Source organism: Pieris rapae, chromosome 10, assembly GCF_905147795.1.
Source record: "Pieris rapae chromosome 10, ilPieRapa1.1, whole genome shotgun sequence".
Lineage (NCBI taxonomy): Eukaryota > Metazoa > Arthropoda > Insecta > Lepidoptera > Pieridae > Pieris > Pieris rapae.
Genome location: NC_059518.1, coordinates 9,565,489 through 9,593,260, shown reverse-complemented (window position 1 = coordinate 9,593,260; position 27,772 = coordinate 9,565,489). Strand labels below are relative to the sequence as shown.

The following is a 27,772-nucleotide window of genomic DNA, read 5'->3' as shown; positions in this document are numbered from 1 at the left end:
TATAAATACTCTGAGAAACTCGTAAAATAGGTATACTAGTTTTGTTGGTCAAGTCACTATGGCGGGGTACAGTGGTCGTAACATTGTTTTTCAGATTATAATACCTGATAAAAGTTTCAACAAAACAACACTTCTTGAAGTGAAACTTTTTTAGGCGCATGAGGGTAATTTTTTAGGCAACGTCACGAAGATGTCCAGCGTTTTTGTCAACGAAAAAGGAGAGACTTGATTGAGACTTATTGAGAGAGAGAGTGAGAAAGGACGAACTTAGCATGAAGCAAATACCCATGGAGTGAGAGTAGGGAGTAAGCAAGTGAGAAAGATCGAGATAGAGATAGTAAGATATAGCGTCGCATCACGCACAGTGCCATGGAGCGAGAGGTGGAAGAGAGCTATAGTGAGAAAGATTGAGAGAGAGATTAAGGGAGATCGAAAAAAAAATCATATATAAATATCGTCTTACATTTGATAATACTTTTAGAAACACATGTCGTGCGTTATTCGAACGACACAAACTCTTGCTGTCTTTCCACATGGTTTCGCGAATTCTATTCCAAATGGGAAAGATGAATATGAACGAGTATCTGTTCCTATTGAAAGGAGGTATAGTTCTCGACAGATCTGAACAACCTGATAACCCTACGAGTGAGTCGTTTTTTCATATTTAATGTAAGCGTTTGTTTAGAAAATTTTTAGTTTCTTTTGTATACTTTCGCACCAGCGAGTTATGTAGTAGTAGTAGTAGTAGCAATTAATATTGTCTATCTGATGGAGCAAGATTTTGATGGTATTATACAAACAGCTATTAAGTGTTTATAAATAGATTAAGATTTTTTCTCAGCAATATTTTTCCGAAATTGCTGAAATAACTTGAATTTTCTGATCCAGTCCATCTTTTTTCTTTATAGCCAACTAGTGTCTGCTTATAAAGAAAAGGGATGACTTTCCTCATGTTTTCCTTTACCTGACAAGCGAGTGTTCAAATCTCTACAAATTTTGTGTGTTGTTCAGATTGGCTACCAGAGGATTGTTGGGATAATATCACTGAGTTGGACAAGATTCCGGGCTTCCATGGTGTCATTGACGCTTTTGAAACGTTTTCAAAGGAGTGGAAGGAATGGTATCTTCATCCCGAACCGGAATCGCAGCCGCTTGTCGGTAGTGACACGAACTTCACTTAAAAAATACATTAAGATTTATTTTTCTTAGTATTTTTATCGTCTTAGTATATAAATGCAAAATATAAGTGTCGTATCGTATCTCACCTAGTCTATATAAACTTAATTTTGATGTACATTTTACGACAGCTGTAGATTTTGCTCACTCGGGCTTTCTTAGTTTTATAGGCGGCGATTTCCTAAATCATGGGAGTTACACCCCGAAAGTATAGCCAGACATAGGCACTCTCTTCAACTGTTATATTGCATTAATTACAATTAGAATTTCCACCCGTATCACCTCGACGTCCACCGTTCCACAACTGCGCGTTTTTCTAGGCAGTTTTTGCCGCGCACCACCACTTTGTGGAACCAGCTGCCCACTGAAGTATTTCCGAACCAATTCGACTTAGGGTCCTTTAAGAAAAGAGCGATCCCATTCTGAAAAGGCCGGCAACGCACTCGCGAGCCCTCTGGCATTGAGAGTGTCCATGGGCGGCGGTATCACTTAACATCAGGTGAGCCTCCTGCCCGTTTGCCCCCTGTTCTATATAAAAAAAATTGTAATAAAAAAATTGCATGGAATTTACTATTAAGTTCGTTATGGAAGGCTGGGAACCCTGGCATTGGTATTTTTATTTGAAAGGATTCTCAAATCTTACACGTTATAATTAATTGTTTTTAATTAATAAAGACATTTCTTTTATTATTTCGCTTATATTCTATTGTTGTACGCAGCTGGTTAACATAGACTCAACATTCTATTTAAAGCACCGATTACAAAACTGATAAACTAGGAACCATACAGGCATCGTATCAAACCAGTTTTAATTTTAATATTGTGGTTTCAACATATAACTATGACAATCCAAAGTGATCTGGGAAATGTTAATAGATCTTTTAATCAGGCGAATGGAACGAGATATGCAACGAGTTCCAACGTATACTATTCGTACGTTCGCTACGAGCGGACCGCGTGTCGGCGTGCGTATCTGCCTTTATCGTGAACACTCTGGGACCGCGCTATGTGGAGCCACCAGTGCTTGATATTAAGGTGTTACCAGTATTAACTAATCTTTTGTGTTCTATGAATTTCATATCCCGTTCAGCGTTTGGAGCACTAAGCGTTTTTCGGAAAAATACTACTACTTCTAGAAAACCGGCCTATTGAAGAACGAACTAATCGATTTAGGATCCTATAAAAAAACTTTAACTATTTTTTTTTTTTTTTTTTATAGAACAGGGGGCAAACGGGCAGGAGGCTCACCTGATGTTAAGTGATACCGCCGCCCATGGACACCCTCAATGCCAGAGGGCTCGCGAGTGCGTTGCCGGCCTTTTAACTAGGGTTAAGCCCGTCATTAAGAGCCGTCAACGTACTCTCAAGTTTCACTTTATTCTTTCACACCAATTCTTTTAAATGTTACCGAAAGGTAATTCCAAAAAAATTGAGTATATTCAGAGAAAATGTTTATAGGAATTTTGGAAAACAATGTTCGTTTTACAGACTTTTTCTTTTTGGAAAATTGTGTCCATCCATTGACATTTTTTTTTTCAAAAATTGTACTTTTTGAATCAACGTGAACACCAAAATTCAGTATAATTTGGATTTTTTTTAAGGCTGCCTGGGAAGAATCGACATGGAAGACGTCCCTCCTCTTTGTGTTGTCCCCAGGAGTCGATCCGACTGCGGCACTCATCCAACTGGCGCAAGACGTCAAGATGTTTGACAAGTTCCAGTCCCTCAGCTTGGGTCAGGGACAGGCGCCCACAGCGGCTAGGTGAGTGTTTTAATAGAATCCGGCTATAATATTATTAATATTGGGAGCTAGAGAGAAGAGGCCTAATGTCCTCTCCTTCTTTCGCTGTATTTGCAAAAAAAGTTGTATTAATGTTATTACCTTAATAAAATCCTAAACTATAGTAATAACGATATTATAAACTATTAGGCGGAACGAAGTTAGCCGGGTCAGCTAGTGAATAATTGAAACGTAAGAGACTGCAAGACAATCGTCCGATTTTCTGTTCCTAACACCCCAGGATGCTCATGTCTGGTATGCGCGATGGCGGCTGGGTATACCTGGCCAACTGCCACTTGGCGTGTGAGTGGTTGGGCTCCATCCGTGGCCTGGACAACCCGAAGATTCACCCGAGGTTCCGTCTCTGGCTCTCCTCCATGCCCGATGATAAGTTTCCTCTCAGCGTTCTGCAGAGAAGTATAAAGATGACCACGGAGCCGCCGCAGGTAAAGTAAATATACACTCAAACCCTAGGCCTTAGATTTTTGAAGACTAGTAGGTGATCAGCCTTCTAGACGTTTATTTATTTGTATATATTTATTAAAGTTTACCACATCATACTTACCGTACTAAATGTACGGCATATTTTACACAATCTTTCATCAAAAATGTATCACAAGTGAACATAAGTGTTGAACAAAAATTAAGAATTTTTAACCTTCCAATCCTCTACATTTGATGGCGTAACTAATAAATAAAATTGGTAAAAATGTAATCAAATTCAAGTGGTTCTAGCATAACCCAAGCTTAACAAAAAAAACTAAGTAAATTAAGTTAGGTTGTATATAAAAAGAAACTATTAGTTACAATATTTTTACGTATGGGCCTCAAACTCTATATGCAAGTAGAATCAGCCTCCTGATTTCCTGAAAGTTTCGGCACGATGTTTTCACCGTTCTAGCGAATTTACCGTTAAATGCGCACATAGAAAGTCCATTGGTGCACAGCCGGAATCAAACCTACGACCTCACAGGTGGAAGTTGCACCCTAAAGCCATTTCTCATGTGACCGTTCACAATTGGCATTCCAGGGTCTGAAAGGTAACCTCGTACGGATATTCTCAAACTTGAATGAGGATAAATTTGACGAGGCCACACCGAAGTATCGACGGCTTCTCTTCTGTGTCTCTTTCTTCCACTGCTCTCTCATTGCCAGGAAGAGATTCAGGCAGCTGGGTTACAATGCCGTGTACAGTTTTAATGATTCCGATTTTGACGTAAGTTTCATATTGTCATGTTTATAACTGCAGTAATATTATGAGTTTGCAGTTATGACTGTTCTTCGTTTTTCTTTTCGTTGAAAGATTAAGATGAGCTTGTGACTTTAGTTACGACTTAGATAAATTTACTTTAATTTTGAAGGACATCAAGTAAAACCAGAGTAGTAGTTTTATTTTTTTTAATAATTTCTCCTTAATTCAATTATTGAAGTGAAACTTCTTTGGGGGGGGGGGTATTTTTTGACGAATACGTCACGAAGATGTGCAGCGTTTTTGTCGAAGAAGAGGGTGAGGGCGATTGAGACCGATTGAGTGAGAGTGAGAAAGGGAGATCGAGAAAAAATTCACGCTATTGGTTGATGTATTCGTTTAGTAGTTACATGTTAGAAGTTTAGATGGAAATTCTGTCGCATAACGTCTTGTGTAGTAAACGCAGATTTATTTATTTATGTGTATTATCATTAGCACGTATTCAGTGTGAATATAGATATACAAATACCTGGATTGATCGTATACTGACACATTTTTTGGGTAGTATGTATGTAACTTTAGTAATAATTTACAAAGAAGTTTCACTTCTCACATGTGTACTTTGTTCGCACGCACTTTTTTTTAATATGTAGTTTTAGGCTGGAACTATTGGTTCGAAACAGTTCAGAAGTCAAGAAATCTCTATATATAAATTAGAATTTTGTAATATATAAGCTAAAACAAAACGCAGGTATCGGACAATCTCCTAGCGAACTACCTGGAAGAATACGAGGAGGTCCCGTGGGATGCTCTGCGGTACTTATTCGCCATCATCAACTATGGGGGTCACATCACAGACGATTGGGACAAGCGGGTGCTCATCGCGTACATCAATCAGTTCTTCTGCGAGGAGGCTTTGGAGACTCCATTTTATAGGTAACACCTTGATATTAAGTGATAAGATTAGAAGCCTCGCAAATGCGTTGCTGACCTTTTAAGAAGTTTCTTTTTAACAAACACTAACCACACCATATCATACACAACACAAATCAAGATTTAAGGTACCCAAAAAGGCACTTTCTTCGCCCAATTCTTTTTCTCTTTCAGAGGCTCTTTGAGCACTTTTTGAAAAAATTGTACATTCATAAATAATCTGCAGAACTTCTAAACCAGAAGAAGGAAAGTATTCTTCTTGTGCAACAAAAGTTTTTTTGCGATATTTGTTGTGTTTATTACGTCAAGTAAAATCATCCAAGTTAATGTCCACGACACAGAATCCAAGTTAGGGCTGATGCCCTCCATTAACATGCTTTTTACTATGTGTTATTGAATTATCTTTTCAAAACCTGTCGTTCTTTTCTTCAAGGACCCGAAATAAATACTTCTTAATAGTTTATTGACGTACATTGTGTTACCTACTATATGAATGAATGATTTTGACAAGTGCCTTTAAAATAATCAGTTGGCTGACATTTTTAGTCTAAGCTTAATCATTCTCAATAATTGCACTCTTTTGTTTTTTATTCGCCTCTTTCCAGCAAAGGGTGTTTAGGCTGTAATGAAAAGAGATAGATATGTACTCTAGCGTTGTGTTTTTTTACGAGTACACAGGTAGCTTGGGTTAGTATTATAGCAGTATGTATTATTAAAATGCAAACAGAAAATTCAATTTTATGTTATGTAAGCGCATTTTTTTAAATTGCAAATATAATTAGTGACAAACACAAATCTGTATCTGTGAACCTACTATTTATTTTTTTCTTCAGGCTTGCCAGCATTCCTTCCTACCACATCCCTAGAGACGGAAGCCTGGAGTCTTATCGTGACTTCCTGGATCTGTTGCCGGCCTATGAAAGAGCTGAGTCTGTTGGACAACATGCCTCTGCTGATGTTGCTACGCAAGCACAGGTTTGTATTACATTCAATATTGTCTAAAGAAAAGAAAATTTGAGAATTTTTTTTGTACAAATGAAAAAGCCTTTTAATTCAAGACTCACTCCCGTATGTCAATATTTTTTTAATTAATTTTTATTTTGTTTATTTATGAACGCATTAATCTTAAATTTTCTCGTACATTCAAGGATGCCCTAATAATGTGTTCGACCCTATTTGCTCTGGCCTCCACGGGCGGAGGGGGAGGCGGCGGAGGGGAAGACCAAAAGGTCTGTATTCTTAGAAGATGTATATGATACAATAACAAAATATAACACATAAGCTGATATTAAAACGCGACTTAAATACTAATGTAGAGAGTCAAGATCCGGCAAACTGTACATATAATTGTTTTAACATTTTCAATGAAATATAAATATAATTTTAAGAATATTGTCTATGTTCATAAATTAAAAACAGGTTTCGTCTTAAAAAAAATACTATAAATGAATGTTGGATATTTAGATACAATAACCAAAATTAAAAATAAACACATCCACGAAAAGTTTCAGCAAAAAAATGTGTGTGTGTTCTAGTGTAACTTCTTTGTGTTATTTTTCGAAAAATTATCTACTTACTATATGCAACTTTACAGAAATTGGTTAAATTAACTTAAATTAGCTAAAGTTTAAAAAAAGGCATTTATTATGATAAACATGAATATAATACAATTATTTCATTTTACCTTATTACTACTTAGATTATAACAGAATTTCAGTAATTTTAATGGAATAATCATTGTTATCGTTATTAAATAATTTTTGTTATTAATGGCTTCTAAACTCTTAGAATTAACCGTGGTAGGGACAAGAAAAAGATGGCGCGTAATCGAAGAATGTGACGGTTTTTTTTCCAACGCCGATAAAGTAATTTCACTTCAAAAATATGATACAGAGCAAAGCAAAACAAAACAAATCTTGACAACACAACATTTATAAATCTGGACAACGGCGAATATACCTATAGCTATAATAGACTTGATTAAATAGTATAATCTAAATTGATATTTAACATTTGAAAACCACTATCTTTTGTACATAACTTAAACAATATTCAAGTGTAATTCAAGTCAATGATAGCAATGAAGCCAGAGACATTATCTTTATATGTATATTAAACGAAATCCCTGATATATATCCCATACACTTTGCTAGAAATTTTTGACAAAAGTTCAGAAACATTGTCATCTCGGAATAAAACTGAAAGATTTTTGATAGGTGGACGAGTTAGCAGCTGAGATGATAGTGAAGCTGCCGTCGAAGATAGACGTGGAGACCACAGAGCGGATGATGGGGCCGGAGATCGTGATGCCCATGTGCGTCTCCCTTTTGCAGGAAATCGGATACTATAATGTCCTTATATCAGGCATCACTTCTGGCTTGAAGGTATTGCTTTATCGTTACTACATTCGAATTGTTGGATATTAAAAATGGCGTCAGTTTGTCTGAGCAGGTTAAACGTGCGACTCTCATTCTTGTAGCAGTGGCGTAGCAAAGGGGGGTCGCACCGGGTGCCACCTTTTTTGGGTGACACCCACCCCCGTCTCTCAACTTTAAGAACAATGTACAAAAAAATAAATCGCTAGCATAAAAATTTCTATTTCAGGGATTTCTTTAGTAGCACTAGCTCTGCTCTATGAGCAGAATTAGAATTCTCCCGCAAAAGAGCCTCGTGGGGGATTCCCCGTCCCATACTCGCGATATAATTATTAAAAATATTTAATTCATTAGTTGATACGTTGATACGTTGATTTGAGACACCCGGTACATGGGCATGTATATGAACCCAGTGTCTCAAAACAGCACATAATATTTATTGCTTTTTACTTTCGATGAGGTGACACCACCAACTTCCGAACCGGGTGCCACCCAAGCTACGCTATTGTCCTGAAGTTGTAGGTTTTAAATCCAATGGACTTTCTATGTGCATATTGAGCATCTGCTAGGTGAAGAAAAACATCGTGAGGAAATCGGAATGCCTTAAACAATCAATAGTGTGTGTCAGACATAGGCTGATCATCTACGACTACTTGGGGCTTAAGAAACTTAATGATTATGAAACATACCGAAATCGAAGCCCTCGAACAAAGGATGGTTCGTCACTGTAACTGTTTTAAATTTCAAAGTGAATTTTCCAGTTCGTATGGACTAAAGTACTACAACAGTTTTGTCTGAAGCCTTCTTTCGCTCTTAACAGGAATTACGTCGTGCCATTGAAGGCCTGGTGGTGATGTCTGAAATGCTGGAAATTATGTACACGTGTATTTTTGAAGGGAGAGTTCCCACTTTCTGGCAAAAAGGTTATTCAATATTTGTATAGGATCAAATTAATACTACTATATACTTCTTGTATTGAAAATGTGAATTTAAGGGAACGGAGGGAACAGCTAAATTGCATTGCAGATCGGTTGTATTGATTATTTTTTTATTTAATATATATTTTAATAAGTATTTTATTAGTATAAGACATACAAAAAAGTCCTTGGCAGGTGAGTAGATCGGAACAATACTCCTCTGCGTTGTAGTAAAGGTTAGGGTGGCATAGAGAAGAGAAACATAAAAAGTATAAAACATTATTAAATTGCTCTTTTTTTCACGTCCTTTGATAAGATTATTAAACCCACATTCTGACTTGAGATGCAGCCCCCCCCCCCTCCTTGATCTATTAAAACAAATTAATTGGATACGTAGTTTGTATGTGAATACGAATCGTTGAATTGTTATGAAATAAAACCTCCAGCCCGCCCATCGATGAAGCCCTTGGGCGCTTGGTGTCGCGAGCTCTTCCTGCGGGGCGCGCACTTGGGCGCGTGGGCCAATGCGCCTCGCTCTCCGCCGACCCTTTGCTGGCTCCCCTCTTTAGTCGCCCCTACGGGTTTCCTTACTGCTGTTATGCAGGTTAGTCTTAGTATTGTAGGCAGTCGTATCGCGATGTACATTTTAAGATTGTCAAGAGACAGACATGTTTTTTTGGACTGACTGTTGAAAATTGAAATATTATTTGATTTTTATTATGTCAACCTTTGTTTGGTTTCAAATTACTAACAAAGTTTTGTATACAAATATTTATAGGTCAATGGGAACTATCTGATCATACGTGCTTTACATTCCGATGACGTTCGTAACGTAACGTAACAATTTTGACTAATATTATAAATGTAAAGAAACACGCTAATCTCATAAATTATTTTGTGGGCGCACTGCTAGTATATGTATTTAATATAATTTTGACAGACGACAGCTCGTGGCGAAGGCTGGCCCATAGACACGTTGTGTTGGGAGTTTACGGTGATGCCTTTGGAGGAGACTTCCTTCGTCCGTCCGCCCAGAGATGGCGGTGTCTATATACGGTAGGAAATACACCACATCAAACGCTTTTTACAGTATGAGTAATAATCTATCTATGTTACTATTAATTAATTAACCAACGAGTTGTGAGTACTCAACACTGTCTTAGAAATAATCGACATTCACAAAACTGTTCTTCCATCTCACTCTTCAATTCTGTGTGAGTGTTTTTAAGGCAGTTTCTGGCGCGCACCACGATTCCACTTAGGGTCCTTCAAGAAAAAGTGCGTACCAATACTATACAGGGTCGCGAGCCCTCTGGCATTGAGATTATCCATGGATGGCGGTATCACTTAACATCAGGTGAGCCTCCTACCGGTTATCCCCTCTGTTCTATACAAAAAAGTCGTGTTATTGGCGCCGCACAACTTTCTAAAATCTTCCCTGTCTGCCTCTTATATAATAATGAATATTCTTATATCTACTTTATACTTTTGTCCCAAATATATATATTCATATACATATTACTATATTTTCTTATATGGTTAGTGGTATAGTTAAAAATAAAGTTTTATTACAGGGGTCTATATTTAGAAGGTGCTAGCTGGAACAAGAAGGAGGGTTATCTCCAAGAACCATTGCCTATGCAACTCGTGTTTCCAGTTACACCTATACACTTTAAACCAATTCGTTCAACGGGACGAAAGTTGCGCAGTAATTACACATTCTATCACTATTATATTAATTGTATATAAAAAACACTTAATAATTTTTTGTTGGTATTTTTGATATCCTGTTTGACATGTCATATATGACAAACAGATAATTTACCAGCGTGACATTAATAAAACGAAATACATAATAATATATGGAAAATGTCAAATATATAATTTACTATGGCTGTTCTTGCCTTTTTGATCGTAAGATTTATTGATTACCTAGCAGATATAATTATTTATAGTAACTTTTTTGCCAGTTCTTCTGACCCGCTCTACGCCCGTGACTTGCGAACTGATAGTAAATGTAAATTTTAAATTAATTTAATTTGTTTTTTTTGACGTTCATATTGTACTTGTTTACCTATATGAATATATTTTTAATTTGATGTCTAAACGTATTTAATATTTATATATATATATAGATCGCTACGTCTGTCCTTGCTACTACTACCCAAAACGAATGGGAGCCTTCGTTGTGGCCGTCGATCTTCACTCTGGGAAGGAAATACCCGACTTTTGGGTGAAGAGAGGAACCGCCTTGCTATGTACTTTAGCGACTTAGTTTATTTATTAAATATTTCTTCAAATTTTCTGTGTTTTTATTTTTATTATTATTATTATTATTATTATTCACTCTGCATCTTCTACCGCATTTACTATAGAGAGTATTCAGAGGAGTTGATCGGATTAATACCTACAGCTGAGTTTCATCAGACGTCGAGGCAAAATACGATATTCCATCCGTATCACATCGATGTTCCACAATAAAGTGTTTGGCGCGCATCATCACTATGTTGAACCAACTGCCCACTGAAGTATTTCCGAACCAATTCGACTTAGGGTCCTTCAAGAAAAGAGCGTACCAATACTTAAAAGGCCGTCAACGCACTTGCGAGTCCTCAGGCATTGTGTCCATGGGCGGCGGTATTTTAACATCAGGTGAGCCTCCGGCCTGTTTGCCCCCTATTCTTTAAAAAAAATATTTATCGTTTATTCAAAAGTGTAATTAGTTCCGTAATAAGTTATGAAATTTAAAACTAGTATCTCGCGTTTTCTTGTAGTGAAGATGAGAGAGGAAGAATTTGGACTTTGGAGGCCTTCACTACGGCATAGGTATTGTACTAGTATTAAATATAACAACATAAACTTAATCCAATCCTTGTCATAGTATTCAGGTACAGGCTATATTTTTTTTTCTTGGGTTTTTTCCTAAAAGATATACTAACTACTACTAACCTAACATGACGGTTTCGTCACGATTTGCAGGTGTATTTACAATAAAAATTTCAAGTGTCCTAGGGATCGTATTATGTCTGGGTTGAGAATCGCTTTATCATTTATTTATTTATTTATTTATTTATTTATTTACACTTCGTTGCTAAAGAAATACAAATAACACAGTATATATAAATTACAAGGGATGCAACGGGCGGCCTTATCGCTAACAAGCGATCTCTTCCAGGCAACCCTAGTATCATCATTACTGTTCTAAAGGTTTTCCAGCATCCTGTGCATTATCAAATTTAACCAACCATAGAAATTACTATGGATACGTTGTAGTTGAATATAATTGAAATGATACAAACTTAAATATTTATTTACAACTTATAATGAACTTATGCTAGAATACATATGTATATCAAATATTATGCAGAAAAGTATATATAAAAGTACCTTCATGTTATATTCAGTGCGAGAACGACATTCTTTGGGCTAACATTTATTTCAATACAAACTAACACTAGCGACTGGACTACGCATGTTTAGCGTTAAAATTGTGACGTTGTAGTTCAGTGTATCCAGAAGGTAGTCTAAATTTCCTTCAATATGGCACAATACAATGAACAAAAATCATAAATATCAATTGTGTATAAATTTCACAATTCTTTAGTAATTGTATAAATTTTATTTATGGCTTCCTATGACGCACGCTGTGATAAAAAAAGTAGAATCTCAGTTTAAATTAAACTTTTAAATACATTTACAAACAGCCCAAACATTGGCGATTTATTTATTATTTTCCCGATTGGCTCCACAATGTACCAAAGATCACACAGCTTTCTCTGGGTTGTAACGACTTCTCACGTGAAATCTTCGCTTATACCTTCTCAAGGGACATCTGCCTGAATGCCTTTCATAGGCGCCATATTCGCAAGTTGGCGCGTTGCAATTTCCCTGTGCGACGCATACTCTGTCTCTTAGGCCAAAGTGCTCACGTCCACGTGCCAGAGAGAGACACTCGCGACGCCGCGTCGCGTCGGGCCAATCACAAACACAATAGCAGGCGCCATCTGTTATTTGACTTCGGAACAGGCGAGGACATGTGCATCTGAAAGACGAACTTTCGTTAAGAAATTGGTAATCCATGAGCTAAATAAGCTTTGGGGACGCGGTTACGATTCCCACTGTGCAACTTTGTGTCTATGTTTGAATTTAACACTTACTCATACGGCGGAGGAAAACATCGTGAGAACAGAAACAGTCGACGGTGTGTGCCAGGCACAGAAGGGTGGATCACCTACTTTCCTAAGAGAAATGATCACGGAACAGATACAAAGAAATCTGACAGAAAAGGCTTCAGCGCTATTGGTATATGAGCCAAAAACAACATAGAACACTACGACACAATTCTGAAAGATTCAGTAGCCTCTGAGTAATAAAGAAATAATTACCTCCGCATTTGTGGCGGAGACGTCTGTTCTTCGTCTCTCTCTAACCTTGGCTCTTCAGTAGCTCTCCAATCGTTCTGTCTCTCCTTGGATTCGCGTCTTTCGTCGTAAGAGACTCGGTCGATTCTCGTGCGAGCAGTGCTTTGTAGGGTGTCTTTAGAAACGCATGCACATCGTGTATGGTTGAAAAATAATATACGCGATGCTGTGAGATTACCATCCGCTTTGCTTAGCTGAAAAATAAGAATAAATTATTAAAATTGCTCTCTCTAGACATAATGTATCACTAAACATATAGTTCGCTCTTTTACAGTCGACTTATAGCAATCAGCTGATCGGTATAGAACGTTAGAAGTTAACCTACGTATCTAAACCTAACATAACGCTTGCTCCGGGGAACAAAGTCATAAAAGCAAAATCTATTTTTTTTTTTCAGGAAAAATAAAACAACGATATTACTAGGATAGTACGTAATATACAAGCAAGACAAGCGATATAAAAATGCTTGACACATAAAAAGATGAAAGGGAAATTGTTAAACACTGTATAGCGGTGCTTATTATAGTAATTGCAAACAGAAAAAGTAAATGCCTTCTACTCGAGCACTTTTTCAAGCTGTAACAGATAATCGAATATTCAATTAGTTATAGTAACGCATGTTTTAAGTTTAAGTTTTTAGTTTTTTTGTTTTTTTGTTGCTTTTGTTAATTGATTTTTTTTGTACTCTACCCTCTGATGGTTTTTCTTTAATGTTGTGTTTCTCATTAGGGTTGCCTGGAAGAAATCGCTTGTAAGCGATAAGGCCGCCCTTTGCCTTATATCTTTTGTTACTGTGTTTTTTTTATTTTTTATTTTTGTTATGTGTGTTTTTGTATAAGGCAATAAAGGATAAATAAATAAATATAAATAAATAATCGGCTCTGTACTTCGAGAACAAACGTCTCTGCTGAGAGAACTATCGCTACACTAGACTATGCTATTGTGGCTAATATTTTTTTTATTGAATAACGGGCAGTTATTAGACAGTAGCAGTTGGGGTATTAGATAGTTTAAGTTAAGCCACATAAAAAAACAAGCTGACGAATTATTTTATATATATTTGTCGCGCTGCTGATAAAACTGCTATTATTACATTAATACTAATATAATGTTATAGTGTATATGTCACTAGTATATAAGTTAATTATTTAAATATGTTCGACGTCCTGGTGGACAGAAACACTGTGTCCATTTAGTGTTTCCACCACACCAACTTCTTTTCTATTTCAGGTTATGTATACAATACATGAATATTATAAAAGTAAAATAAAGATTCAATTGTAATAAACCATGATTTAGATTGTATTTTTCTGTAAAAAAATATCATGTACGACTAAAATTGTAATAGTTTAGGTTAAAAAACTTAGACAATATATGAGGACTACACATAACTATGTGTAGTCCTGTGTCCTTTATGAGCAACTGCTTAGCAAAATCGTGAAGGCGCTCTGTAAGCCGGTCAGATGTCAGCCGTACTGCTGAAGCATACCATTTTCAGTGCCGTTATAATCGAGTATATACATAATGTGTGCAAAAGCAAAATGTAGAAACTTACAAAGAAAGATATAGCGACATATTTCCCATCGACGGGTGCGCAGACCTCTGCCTCATTGTAACAGCAACCAGAATCTGGCGCGCAGCGATGTAGCTGCACACATGGTGGCATGTACCTGTTTTAAACAAATCATAAATGAACTTAAACATTCGAAATTTTTGTTCAATGTACCTAAGCCATAAATACATTTTTTCTATGTTTTTCTAACAGTAAAACTTGTGGAAGAAGGATAGTATGAGTTAAATCACTGAAAGGCCTGAAGGAACCCGTCTCCACGTGAAGAAGTTGTACACATCCTAAACCTAAATAATTTCCTTTGCATTTCCGAGTATAAGTCATCGTAGTGATTTGTAGGTACCGCTTATAGGTGTCTCTACAAACGAAATAACCGAACCCAAAATGTCCAATGTCCAAACACTCCTGCCTAACAGGCGACCCTAAATTTAGAAATAATAAGTAAGTAAGAGAAATTAGTAAATAAAATTTACAGACGAATTAAAAAAAAGCAAACACGAATTAAATATAAGGTAAACAAAATTACATATTAAGTACTTAATACAAGAAATTAACTAACTACAAATTAAAAAAAACAAGAGGAAGCCATATTTATGTTATATATTAACCTCAAAAAATAAAATGATTTTTCGTTGGAACGATCTGTATGACTGTTCACGATAACAATGTGTAATTTGCGACTTCCACTAATATCTAGAATGATTCATAGAAGATTTACTAGTTTTAAATATACATACACAGTATCTGCCGCAGGCGCTAGTTTTCTAACTGTGAGCCATCTTGGTTGAGGAATTAGACACTTGGCCGCACGCACAACGGTACCCATATTTGTTATTACGGCTTTTCGGATTTCTCGTCGCTCTTCAGGGGTTGCTTGTGCTGAAATATATATGTAGTACAATTTGAATATTGGTTTAGTCAAAAATTAATTTGTTATATAAATCAATATGTCTGAAATGTCTAATTGCAGGCGTCACTCAAAGACCGCTTTTTTATGTTAGCAAAATTTAAGTCGTTGCTTAGTAGTATATTTATTTATTTATTTACTAGCGAATCCAACAAACGTTGGCCTGCATGATATTTCAAGCGATTAGGATATTAAACAAAGTATGATAGTACCAACTGCAGCGCCATCTGCCTGACTGATTGTTAATCTAAACCAACCTAGACTCCACCATTATATAAACTAAACGAAAATCGATTTTTAAGTATGAAGGGTGAAACTCTGGAGAGGATAGACAAATGGAATGATGTGTCAAATGGGATATCTAGAGGTTACATGAAATATAAAATTTTGTTAAAACATTGGGGCAATCAACCTGGTTATTAAGTATCTTAATTGCAAATATATAAATTAATTTTCTACGATGCTTAGCATTTTAAAATGCACCGGGTTTCGTAAGATGGGATTTTTTGGATACATCAATGAAAATACGAAACTTACAATCGTCCAAAATCCTAGGCCTCTCATTAGTAGCAGCAATCGGATCTACAGCAGACACAATAGTGTGTCTGTATCCGTCCAAACGAGTGAACGCTGAGGGGGTCACACCAAGGTTGAGGAGCGGTTTTGTGGTGGAACTGATCTCGTCTTCGATGGGGTCCCATTCTTCAGCGTCGTCGTTTGCATAATCTCCATCGTCCTAGAAAAATATTATGACTTATGAATAATATTGTATTTCTCTCACAAGCAAAGGAGCTGGGCCAGCCACTGAGGAAAAATAATAAATGACTTAAATATAAGAGTCTATCTTCCAAGATCCATTTTGTTCAAGTACACAGGGCGCTAATCAAAGTTTCAAGTTGGCGCCTGGAAGACTGGTGCTTTTCTCCCTCAACGAAGAAGTAATCAATAAATACTGCCAGCGTTTAAAACTTTTTAAATTTGTGACTATTTTATTTTTCTTAATTTCTAATTATTTTTAGTATTACTATGTAGGTTATGAAAATTGTAAATATTTGATTGTTGGAGATTACATTTTAACTGTGTTATTTCTTTTTTTTTTTTTTTTTTTTTTTTTTTTTACTTGGGGAAATGCTTTGCGCATATCCTTCCGCGGCGCGACTGCTTGGTGCAGAAGGATTATGTGGGACTCGCCATTGTGCATACCCACTAAAACCCCAAGGTGCCACCAACAATCGCCTTATGCGGGATGCGGTAACAGCAGAGCCTTATCCGCTTCCCAACACGCGATGCGGCGGTTGCGTCCGCCTCTTCCCGCCCATTGTTGATTTGTGAGGATGCTTGACACAGCAAGCATCTTTCACAGACCGGGCCATACGCATTTACAAATAGCTAGGGGAGATCGGGTCCAGTACTTGCAGGGATGGGTCATCATCCCTTCTTTTAGACGCATGGACCCCTGCTCCCCGCTTAGGCACTTTTTAGGCGGCGAGAATTTGGTGAGCGCGTCGCGCGTTTATGCGACGGGCCTGCGGTTTTCTTCGCCGTCGCGGATGGGCATCGGGACAAAGCTCCCTGGTCCTTTCCGCCTCTTCTTTTATTTTCATGACCGCCTCGCAGAAATTATAAAATATTTTCCACGGGCCGTCATTTCTCGCGCTCACTAAAACCTTCAATACATTTGGAAGTGTTGCGTCCTCGCCCTGGAGTGCATCCAACAACGGTCCCCTTTCCACGTCCCATGCTGGGCAGTCTCTCAGCGTATGCTGGGCGTCATCCGGGCTGTCTCCGACACAGTGGTGGCAGGTTGGTGCCTCTTCACACCCTACTACTCTGTGTTATTTCTTTAGTTTAAGGTAACTCAACTTTATGGTTCTAAGATTTACCGGTATCCTTTTGATGTTTTCCTTCACCGTTCGGGATCGAACCTACGACCTTCAGGAAGAGAGCCGAATCTAAAGCTACTAGGCTAATACTGACTCGTAAAGATACATATATAAGTAGGTATGTCTATTACATCGGCTGTATTATTTATAAGTTGCCCTTATACAAAATTGAAAATCTCACAATCCCTGTAATTAGTAAGTCACACTCACAACCAATAAGCATACAAATGAATGTTGAAAAGAAACAGACGCGCTCGCACGCACAGAAGTTATTCCTGGATGTATGGAGTGGAATGACTCAGACGTGTAAGGAATTATTGGATAGCAATTTAATCAATTTCAAGTTATAAAGTTCTGTTTTTATTAACATATCTTTGAATAGTCTCTGGTGGGTTCATTCCCAAGGACACAGTACAGTTATCTTCGACAAACCATGTATCATTGTCTGGAGACTCGGGAATTTCAAACTTTATCGTAATTAAACTACGAAATTTCACACATATTATCCAATCTCCATAATATAATAAGCTCAGATTTTAATTTTGTACAACCACTTCAATAGACACTCAAGAAATAATAAAAATATGATTGCATGGTCTCGAATGATAGCAATAAAAAGTCTTTGATCTATGGTTTTATTTTTACGACTTCAGTTATGTTAAAAGCCTGTTTATGATAATTTAATTTTATGGTCGATAAATGTTTTATTGTTTTTAATCTTCTGCACAATATTTTGATAGACATTTGCGGAATTTTTGTAAAAGAAACAAATCAAAATTATCGATATATTAATTTTATACATATCTTTGAACTGATTGTCAATATTAAAAAGGAAGATTTATTACATTTACTATCTGTTCCCAAATCAAAAGTGATAAGAACTGGCAAGAAATTGTCCGATACTCGTTTTAATTGCCAAGTTTTTTTATAGAAACAAACTGACAGGAGACTAATCTGATGTTAAGTGATACCGCCTCTCATGGCCCCTCTCATAGCCTGAAGGCTCGCAAGTGCGTTGGCGGCCTATAAAAATTGGTACGCTCTTTCCTTAAAAGTACCCTAAGTCAAATTAGCTCGGAAATACTACAGTAGCTATCTAATTCGACATAGTGAAGAACTACAACCAACATGCTTAACTTAAACCAACTTGCTTTAAAAAAGTAAGTCGTCTGTTTCGACTCCGCATGAAAATAGAATCTATCTCTACTATCCCTTAATGTCCCCAATATTATATGTCTTGGGTGGGAAATAATAGATTAGAAACAAAACGGGACTTTAAAAAAGTCTCGCGCCTAATGAAAGCTGTCTCCGTCAGATCTATGAATCATATATGTTCGCAGAGTGACTTCACAGTAGTGGTGTCGTGTAAATTATGTGTTTAATATAATTTAGACATTATCATATATGTAGTACAGTAAAGATAGTGTATGTATTTTTGTAAATAAATTATTAAAATTTCTTTAATTTTAGTATTTTTATTTATTCGCGATCTAATCCTTTATGTCTCCCTCACATTCCTGCGTCGGTCTTTTTCAGCCATAACTTGATTTTTGGTTAAATCAACGGCTTCTGTACTGATCCTACAAGCATTGTCATCAATGCAGCATCTGGAGGTAGGTTCGAACGCACCCTTTCGGAGGTACCCATGGCCTCAAGCCTAAGATAGCATTATGCTGCCAGCTAAGTCTTTAATTTTATAAATATATTAATGAAAACATGTAATACGTTGCGTTTATCGATATCGATAGTGTTATCGACATCTTTATAAGTTCGCAGAGTGCGTTAACAGTAGCAATATTGTGTACCTTGTGTATACAGAGGTACGTATACATTCAGATTTTTGTGAATAAAGAAATTTTAATACAAATAAATTTCACGTGAATATCAATTAAAAAAATAATTTAATATGTCCTTTGACGAAAACACACTGTGACTTTAAATTAAATTCTTCTTAATATCGGGTTTACCCTTTAAATCGGCCTTTGGTTTAGTATTGTATGTTGCAAGCTTGCAATGTATTCATCAACGAAACGTTTGTCATAGTTGACCTCACCTATGCGATAAAATAAATGATTTTCATAAATCCCACATACAACCTACGTTACCCAAGACTTGTTTAAACTTTTGAAATGAAGCAATGTTTTTATCTTCAAATCTTACAATTGAAATGAATTGTTTAACGTTTGATGCAATTGTTTATAACCAAATTTGCGTCTTTGTCCAACACAATTAAAGTGTGTATATAATTAAGTAGATAATTAGATGTTATTAGCTTAAATGATGTTAATTTTAGAATTAATCTAATTATCACATAGTAAAAAGTCCATACGGTAGTTTTTATACGTGTCACTTTTAAAATAAATTTCCACCACACAAATATACCCGCTGTTGCTTGGAAGAAATCGCTCTAAAGCGATAAGGCCGCCAGTTGCCGTCCTTTTCATTTAATTATGTTTAATGTGTAATGTAACGAAGTGGTAATACATAAATAAATATACAGTATTAACAATATTCTAAACTAAAAATTGTTATATATTAGTTTGTTAATACTGTGTAGTCTACACTGTCACACAGTGTTTAACTTTCTTTCCTGGATTCTAGCTACTGTTGAATGTTCAGAATGATGACAGAAGTAAAAAATAATGAGGTTCTCACAAAAGCGAAACAAAATACTGAACATTGCAATCTAAATTATTTATAGCAGATTTTTTAAATAAGCCTCTACGTTTCTGATCTTAAATAATTACATTAACGTTGAATAAGTGTGAGAGATAGCTAATCGGTTAAACATTAGCAATAATTACAAAGATTACGGGTTATCTCAACATTAAACACGCCGACAAACAAACGGCCAGCTAATTGCTTCTTGGAGCTCTGCGGTGAAAACAGGGTCATAGCGGATTGGACGTCAATAATTTCAATACAATTGTTGTACACATTAAGAGTAATATATACATATAACAGGTATGGTTTTCGAGAGACATTTAGAGTACTTAGTTTATAAATCCAACAACGCATTCGTGCCTTCTTGCAGTGTCCAAAGCGGTATCGCCTAAAAAGCTTAAATAAAAAATTAAAACTAATAGAAAAACTCAGTAAGAGGGATGGCCTTAAAATTAAAGACTTGCAGAAACGCACGAAGAGTTAATAAATAAATTGATTGTATTGAACCCTGATTGATTTCTGTATTTTATTCATTGACGGATAGAATGCAATCTAATATATCGATAATCAATTCAAACCAAATAATGTAAATAAAACTGTACAAATAATATTAAATTATACATATACACAATATATATATTTTAACATTTCTATGTTTAAAACATATCAAACAGCTTTTTAATTATTTTAAAAACTGGTGTAAGTTAAAATCTTAAGTAAGGATATTGGCACAGTTGAACTGTCATTTTCATACAAAGGTACACCACATACACCGATCCGACATACCATGGATAGCTTGTATCGACAGAAGGCTATTACAATCCATCGATGCGCTATTCCATTTCATCATTTGTCCATCTCAGATAGTCAGAAATGGATTGAGGTAGGTTATTGGGTTTGGGCGTTAAAGATTAAGAGCCGCACACCTAGCAACTAAAGTAATATATACAGATGTACAGCAATTTGATAAAATAGATAGTTTAATTAGATAGGTATGCAAAAAAATAAAATATCTATTGCATTTTCCTGTTTCAGAGCAGTGTATGTTTGAGATTCCCACAATAAATAATAATTGCTTTGATTATTGTTGTTCACGATAACTTGCGCTCAACTTGACCCACATATATAAAATCGCGACAATTTTATCTAAAAAAACATTTTGTCTGTTTTTTTATGCTGGAGTAATAAAAGCTAATACATTTTTTTAAAATACATGTGTACCTATTACTAGGAAACAAAAAATTACAATCTAATATAACTTTTTAGGACTGAAGACTAAAGTGCACTAACACTAATTACTAGTGCAAATGGTTTTGTCCTTTTCAGTCTTCTCACTAGGCCCGTGGTGTCATGGAGTTGCATAGCCTTGTCATTCACGTGATGGTGGAGCCTATGTTCGTCGGTTGATGTATTCAAATCAAATCAAAATAACTTTATTCATTTAGGTACACTAATGAACGTCAAGAAAAACAAATTAAATTAATCGTAAATTTACATTTACCACCAGTTCAGTCAAGGGCGTAGAGCGGGTAAGCGGTAATTATAAACAATATGTTAATTTTAAATATGATGCTTTATCTTTTTGGAGTATACCAAGAGACTATGGAGCGTTCTAGTATTCACTTGAAAATTAAAGACAATCTGAAAAACAGTGCGATACGAAGCATTAAAAAAAATAAGAAACGTAACAAACTCAAAAAAGTTAGTGAAATTGGCCACTCTATATTTTTTTTTCTTTGATTCAAATTGGCGTTTGGATAAAGATAAAGACGCAAGAAGAAGTGGGCGGTTCATTGCCTGCGTTTGGAATGACAGATGGATCAAAAAGAAGCAAAAAGAGAGGAGGCCCACCAGATTCTTGCGAAGATGAAATAAAATAGATAGCGGGGATACATTCCAAATAGTATCGAAGATGAGAGACAAACGATAAAGTTGGAAGAGGACTCCGTCGGATTGTAATGTGTGTGTTCTAATATTAAATACACATACTTAATGTTATTCTTATTATATTTTATAAGTTCCTTTTGTTTAATTTTAGAAAATACAAGGAACAAAATTGTATGCATTTCTCACGTTATTATGTATGTGATATTAAATGATCATAACCATACCAATTACACAGTCAATACTATTATCATTATTTGTACATATCTCAGTTCTTAGAATTATGATGTCACCGCTACCAAGACGTCCTTTAAAGTTGGAGCGACTGATCATACTATGGACTTAGATGATGAAAATCGCATTTTATTTAAACTCAATTTATTATAAAAAAATATTAATTATTATTATTCAAAATATGCATAATTTATAAAACAGCATTCGTAAAAATAGGAAAATTTTCATTTAGATCATAATAACTCTGAATGCGAAATAATATTTTATTTATTATTATTTTATAGAACAGGCAACAGGCAACAGGGCAAACGGGCAGAAGGCCTACCTAAAGTGATACCGCCGACCATGAACACTCTCGATTGCAGAAGGCTCGCGAATGCGTTACCGGCCTGTTAAGAATTTGTATTATTTATTTATCTACACTTAGTTATCTTACAAATCATACAAAGCAGGTTACATAAGTAACTAGACAACGAGCGCACACATATTTTGTGTTAATACGACTGTTAAGTTGTTGAAACGAGGCTGGAAGGATCAGCCCAAAAAAATCTTCAGAACACTCTCCATGATAGAATATGGAGATAGAGATAATCAAGCCGATCAGTAATACATTAGAGATTAGTAAATCAAACCTTCGCTGAATTTGGCCAAATGAAGAAGCTGGTGATTGGGAGCCACTATCCGAGACATTTGTGCAGTACGCTACATACAATAATTTAACCAATATTGACATATGACATAAATATCTTCCGTTTAAAGACAACCTCGAAGAATTGTGTAATATGATCGTACGTGCAGATGGCTTAACTCTCTAGCAATGCACGGGTATTTCCCCCGATTACATATCCATTTTTTGATAATTAGCATTGATACTTTGTAGTTACTATACTCTCTTCGAGATGAAAAATTTGTGGGTAGTTTTTTTTGTTTGATTTAGCTTCACGCAAAGCGCATTGCCACAGACAAAATATTGGTTAGCTTGTATTTGTGGATTACTCTCATTTGTTTCCAAAAGTTATCCAAACGGGTTACAATGTGCATGTAACTCTCTATATTGTCTGATAGTTATATAGCATGAACAATAGGTAAAATTTACTCCTCCGGCCTATTTGAAGAACTAATATAAATTTAATATACTAATTCATGTTATATATCCCTTCTTTTACATATTTTAAGTAGTTGTCTTTATTTTAGCAAAAAAAACTAAGTTGTCCAAATTGTAAGGAAATTTTGATAAGTCAAAAAGTGGTACTTCCAAGGAACGTCGGGACATCGTCATAATTTGGGTATAGGAAGTCGAGCGAACTTACTCCTTATCCCTCTCCCCTGGCTTTAAGTATAGTTTACACTACCTTTAGGAGTTGGACCACTAAATCAGATGTAAATTACTTTTAACCCGCTCAACAATATTATAAGCCGATTATATAATATAAATGTTGGAGAATTTAAATTTTGATTTATTTGAGCACCTTTTTTGTGGGTTACTAGAATAGGGATTATATAACCTCATTAATTAATGGATAAAGACTTTGATTATATTTCATTATTAATTCTCCCTATTAGATGTCTGAATTCTTGTAAATATCTAACTCAAGTAAGTCTCTTTTATAAAGTCTAGTTTCCCTTGTGTGAAGGTAAATCACAAGTCAGCAGCAATCTTTAAAGCTTGCTCAATCGGTAATAATAGCTATTTATATAATATTACAAGCTTTTGAATTATTTACGACTCAAACATGACAATATGAATATCTCAAATGAACAGACACGACTTAGCAGCCAATTTTGTGTCGGCGATATCAGTAAATCACGATTTTAATAGTTAAATTTATCTCGCCCTAACGAATATACGACAAGTTAGCCAACCGCCAGTGAGTAGCGCAAATCGATAGGGTACCAAAAAGAGAAAATTACTTTTCAGAACTGTACTGCAAAGTCTTGGAGCTTTTCGTGTGGAATATGCGAGTATAAGATTATAAACTTATACATTAACTTCTAGGTTGTTAACTGAATTAAGAAAGTAAATAAATAAGAATTAATAAGAGATTTAGAACAATGGACTCTCTCTCTACGTTTAACATTCGCTCGAACGGACCTGCTTCACCGGCCGCGCTTATGCTACGTTAGAGAGATGTGAATACGCAGTATGCATTCTGTCCCGCTCTAACGCTTATTAGCCGAACCTATATTACGACATCGTGTGTAAGATTTATTTTCGTTACGGAATTGCTTGATTCGGTGGCTGCGCACAACGCCTGCGACATAATCTATGCAATAGCTTAAAAAATTTAGGAAAACCGTTAAGGACACAGAATTTCACGAAAATCGGTCCACCTATTTGGAGGAGTTTTTGGATAAAAATTATCCGAGAATTATGGAGACGCGATAATTTTATATATTAGATGTGTAAAGAAAGATTACTGCAGAAAGTTACATCCTATATCACGGTTAAACTTTGTGTATCGTTCAGTTATGTTGACAACCCTAAAAGATCACTGTTCACTTGTTAGCTAAATTCCACAGTGGCTTTGCAATTCAAACGAACAAAGCTTATAATTAGGATTAAAGCCAAAGTTTCATAGTCACGCTTTATTAAACCAGACGACTAATTAACTCATAAATTAGAACAAGTCTAAATATTTTGTTATATTTTTAGAAGATCCTCACAATCATGCCGGATAATCTTTACTCTTCGAAACTATTTTTATAAATCTATAAATAAAGAACGAAAGATACCTTTATTTCTTTTCTTTTTTCTACTGTCAATTATTTTTATTTTAACTAATAATTAATTGTACAGAAAAAATAAGATATTTTCGTAATAATAATTCTGAATTAACTATTGAATTAGTACATATAGAGAATTGTATGACTTAGGTCGATAACGAGTTAGGTCTAGACATCCACAGTTGCTCCCCTCACACATTGGCATCAATTATACTTTAGTTTCTATAAAATATGAGACATTGTTTTTTTTCTCATTGAGTAATGTTTGCCTTTAATTTTTTTTTATCTTTTATACATATAAAAACGATAATATTTTTAATCCTATTTGAAATAGAACATTCGGGATAGAATTTTCTTATCTTTTCCATTTTTTTACTGCATATAAATATTATAGTGTAGACATGTATGTCACAGATATATAACAGGGGCAAAACGAACAGGAGCCTCGCCTGATAATGAGTTACCGCCCGCCGCACATGGACACTCGGTGCTTGCAAGTGCATTGCCGGCATATAAAGAATTGGTACGCTCTGTAACGAGCCCGACGGTTCGGAAATACTTTAGTAGGCAGCTGATTCCATATAGGTCTGCTAGTAAAAACTGCTTTAAATCGCTTAGTTGTATGGATGTTGTGTTGAACGACGAATACAAGTGGAATTTCGCATTCTGCCTTGACGTCCATGATGAAACTGTTACAATCATAAGTTCATAGAATTTAGCTATGATCTTTGCTTAAGTAAATGTTAAATGTTAAGCCTACACTTTAATTACAAATAGTATAGAATCATCCACATTCCAGAAGTTATGGGCCTTCTTAAGTACGACGCTTCGGTTTTATTACCGGCGTATTAAGCGAGCTTAATTTCAATAATTTAACATTTACTAATATTACAGAGCCCTGTTAGGCTAGTATTATCAAAAATTATGCAATAAACGGTAGAACTGTTATTATTTTAATCTTAAAATATAAATCCAAACTGAATATTAAAGTACCATAACGTTGTCTATTTAGAAGCAAAGATTCCGTTCAAAAGTCATACCGCGCCGCCCATGGACACTGTCAATGCCAGAGGGCTCGAGAGTGCGTTGCCGGCCTTTTAAGAATTGTTATGCTCTTTTCTTGAACCTAACCTTAATTATATAATAATTTTTAATTTTGATTATTAGTTAGTAAAGCTTGGTTTTTAAATGCATTTAATGTGTTATGATTAAACGTAAAAAACATCGTAAGCATTGCTTATAGTAAGGACCTATATAATTTAAAGTAAAGAATATTTCTTACAAAAACTCATAAATTACGAATGTTTACACAAAAAACTGTCGATGGCAAAGCACGAATCGAAAACATACTTGGGTCGCCTAAAATAGATAATAATAGACTTCTGTTTTGTCCGGAAGTGAACTTTTTTGTTACAAAAATTAATAGTTTATAACAGTTTTTATAGCACTTTAAATAGAACATGTGTTTACGTAAACGCACGTGCGATACAAAGTCATTTCCTCTACCTGTTACTAACCAGATAATTGAATTTCAGCGTCGTATCTATATCGACTACAATGCCGAATTATCAAAGAGTTATAACGATTCTTTTGTTTTGATAATAAGGCTTGTTCATAAGGCGGCATTTTTATGTCCTATTAATTATCCATTCGTTTATTAATTGTATTGTTATGGCTACCAGATCAGTCCGGTCAGGTTTTGTTATTTTCTGTTAAAATATAATATTAGCTTATTAATAATTATACATATTAACTAGGGCTCTAAGATACTGAAATTTATCGGTCTCTTTTCAAAATAATTAACATACAATTTTATTTAAAGATTATTAATTTACATCAGTCATTTTACTTTAGGTTCCTTTAATTCTATCGAAACTATTTAATATGTAAAATATTAATTATTACTACACGATACAATATTTAGAAAGAGTTTTAAAAAACTTAGCTTGCTACATTCCCTGCCTATGATTTGATTTCTCTTCCACAAGTCATCCAAAAATGCTTTTTCGTTTAACCGTGATAGTTTAGACAAATGCTAGTTAGTGGGAGGAATTGTGTATTTTCTTAAGGAATGAACGAATCGTTTATTAAGGTAAGTGACTGCAGACACAAAAAATGTTTACGGACCACCCATAAAGCTAAGCAAGCACTGTTTTGAGTGTTAGTGGTGTTTCGTGATAGATCTAGAAAATGGATGTGTGGATTTTTTTCTGTTTCACTGATGAATAATCCTAATTCTGGTTTTAAATTATTTTTTTAATATTAAATTAGAATTTTTAGAAATATTAAAATAGAAGGTAAATAAAACCTTTGTATACCGAAATAATTTGTCTTGTTGGTTTTTAGTTGGTTGATATTTTATTTTATATACGTTTTAATTGTATTTTTTAATTTTTAATATGTTTTTTTGGAACACTTATGTTTACTTCAATCATCATACATTTTAGATGTGGTAAACTTTTATAAATAAATGAATAAATCAGCTCTTTTTTTAGCTATTTCCTTAAACTCGAAAAAGTAATATTAATAAGTATAATACCGACTGTACGGTTATAATGTAGTTTACATTTAGTTTATCTTCTGTACTTTGTTCTAATTTTAAGATGTGTAAAGTCACGCAGTTGTGATATAGAAAAATATTTTCAAGGTAACTTATGCAAAAGAAATGTATAGTAAATAATTAATAATTATATTTGCGTTGCAAAGCGTGAACAATTTTAGATACTAGGTAAAAATTATCACTTACATCATCAGTCCAGTCGTCTTTATAATCCTCAATGATCTTCTCACTTCTCTCTTCTTTCATCTCCTGAAACTCTCTGACCAGTCCCCGTAACTGCTCCTCACTCATTCCCCCCCAAAGCTGCATAGCCGAGAGAAGCTCCTCATCCTCTGACAAGGCATGATCAGGTGATAGAGAATTAAACCTATCTAACTTTGCATACAATTTATTTGGTTCCAATTTTGAATTGGGCGCCGTCAACTTTTCTAATTTTTCATAGAGTTTGTCTAATCTCTCCGCGAAAGATTTTTCTGTGGTCAAGCCGATTGTGATAGTAACTAGACACAGGAGTAACGCGACACGCAACATGTTGATAGCACGCCGGTCGCACGA

General features: G+C 35.2%; 2 protein-coding genes across 3 annotated transcripts in view; one reads left to right on the top strand and one right to left on the bottom strand.

The window, feature by feature from the left end:
- LOC110996100 (dynein axonemal heavy chain 2) overlaps positions 1-10,645 on the top strand; it is a 62,553-nt gene extending 51,908 nt beyond the window's left edge. Inside the window, exons 67-81 of the mRNA XM_045629781.1 lie at positions 482-645; positions 1,012-1,158; positions 2,066-2,211; positions 2,778-2,938; positions 3,198-3,402; positions 3,987-4,172; positions 4,897-5,081; positions 5,912-6,053; positions 6,227-6,307; positions 7,295-7,462; positions 8,274-8,376; positions 8,817-8,974; positions 9,311-9,426; positions 9,945-10,078; positions 10,506-10,645. Coding sequence (XP_045485737.1) covers positions 482-645; positions 1,012-1,158; positions 2,066-2,211; positions 2,778-2,938; positions 3,198-3,402; positions 3,987-4,172; positions 4,897-5,081; positions 5,912-6,053; positions 6,227-6,307; positions 7,295-7,462; positions 8,274-8,376; positions 8,817-8,974; positions 9,311-9,426; positions 9,945-10,078; positions 10,506-10,645 — 2,236 coding nt within the window. The remainder of the gene's footprint in view (positions 1-481; positions 646-1,011; positions 1,159-2,065; positions 2,212-2,777; positions 2,939-3,197; positions 3,403-3,986; positions 4,173-4,896; positions 5,082-5,911; positions 6,054-6,226; positions 6,308-7,294; positions 7,463-8,273; positions 8,377-8,816; positions 8,975-9,310; positions 9,427-9,944; positions 10,079-10,505) is intronic.
- A 1,012-nt stretch (positions 10,646-11,657) lies between these two features.
- LOC110996096 lies at positions 11,658-27,772 on the bottom strand. Of its 2 annotated transcripts, none has more exons than XM_022263619.2 (6): positions 27,404-27,772; positions 15,806-16,004; positions 15,099-15,240; positions 14,347-14,461; positions 12,756-12,985; positions 11,658-12,412 (listed from the first exon to the last, which is right to left on the bottom strand). In XM_022263619.2, the coding sequence occupies exons 1-6, from the start codon at positions 27,746-27,748 to the stop codon at positions 12,133-12,135; spliced, it is 1,311 nt and encodes a 436-aa protein (XP_022119311.2). In that variant the 5' UTR covers positions 27,749-27,772; the 3' UTR covers positions 11,658-12,132. The 2 variants fall into 2 exon arrangements, with proteins under 2 accessions (XP_022119311.2, XP_022119312.2); XM_022263620.2 differs by having other exon boundaries at positions 12,801-12,985.

Bases quoted from the DNA above. Each gene is read 5' to 3' on its own strand.
- LOC110996096 (XM_022263619.2), bottom strand. From the start codon at position 27,748: ATGTTGCGTGTCGCGTTACTCCTGTGTCTAGTTACTATCACAATCGGC. The intron at 15,241-15,805 runs GTAAGTTTCGTA...TATATATTTCAG, and splicing joins GCCTAGGATTTTGGACGATT to CACAAGCAACCCCTGAAGAG. The intron at 12,986-14,346 runs GTAAGTTTCTAC...CTTATTTTTCAG, and splicing joins ATGTCGCTATATCTTTCTTT to CTAAGCAAAGCGGATGGTAA.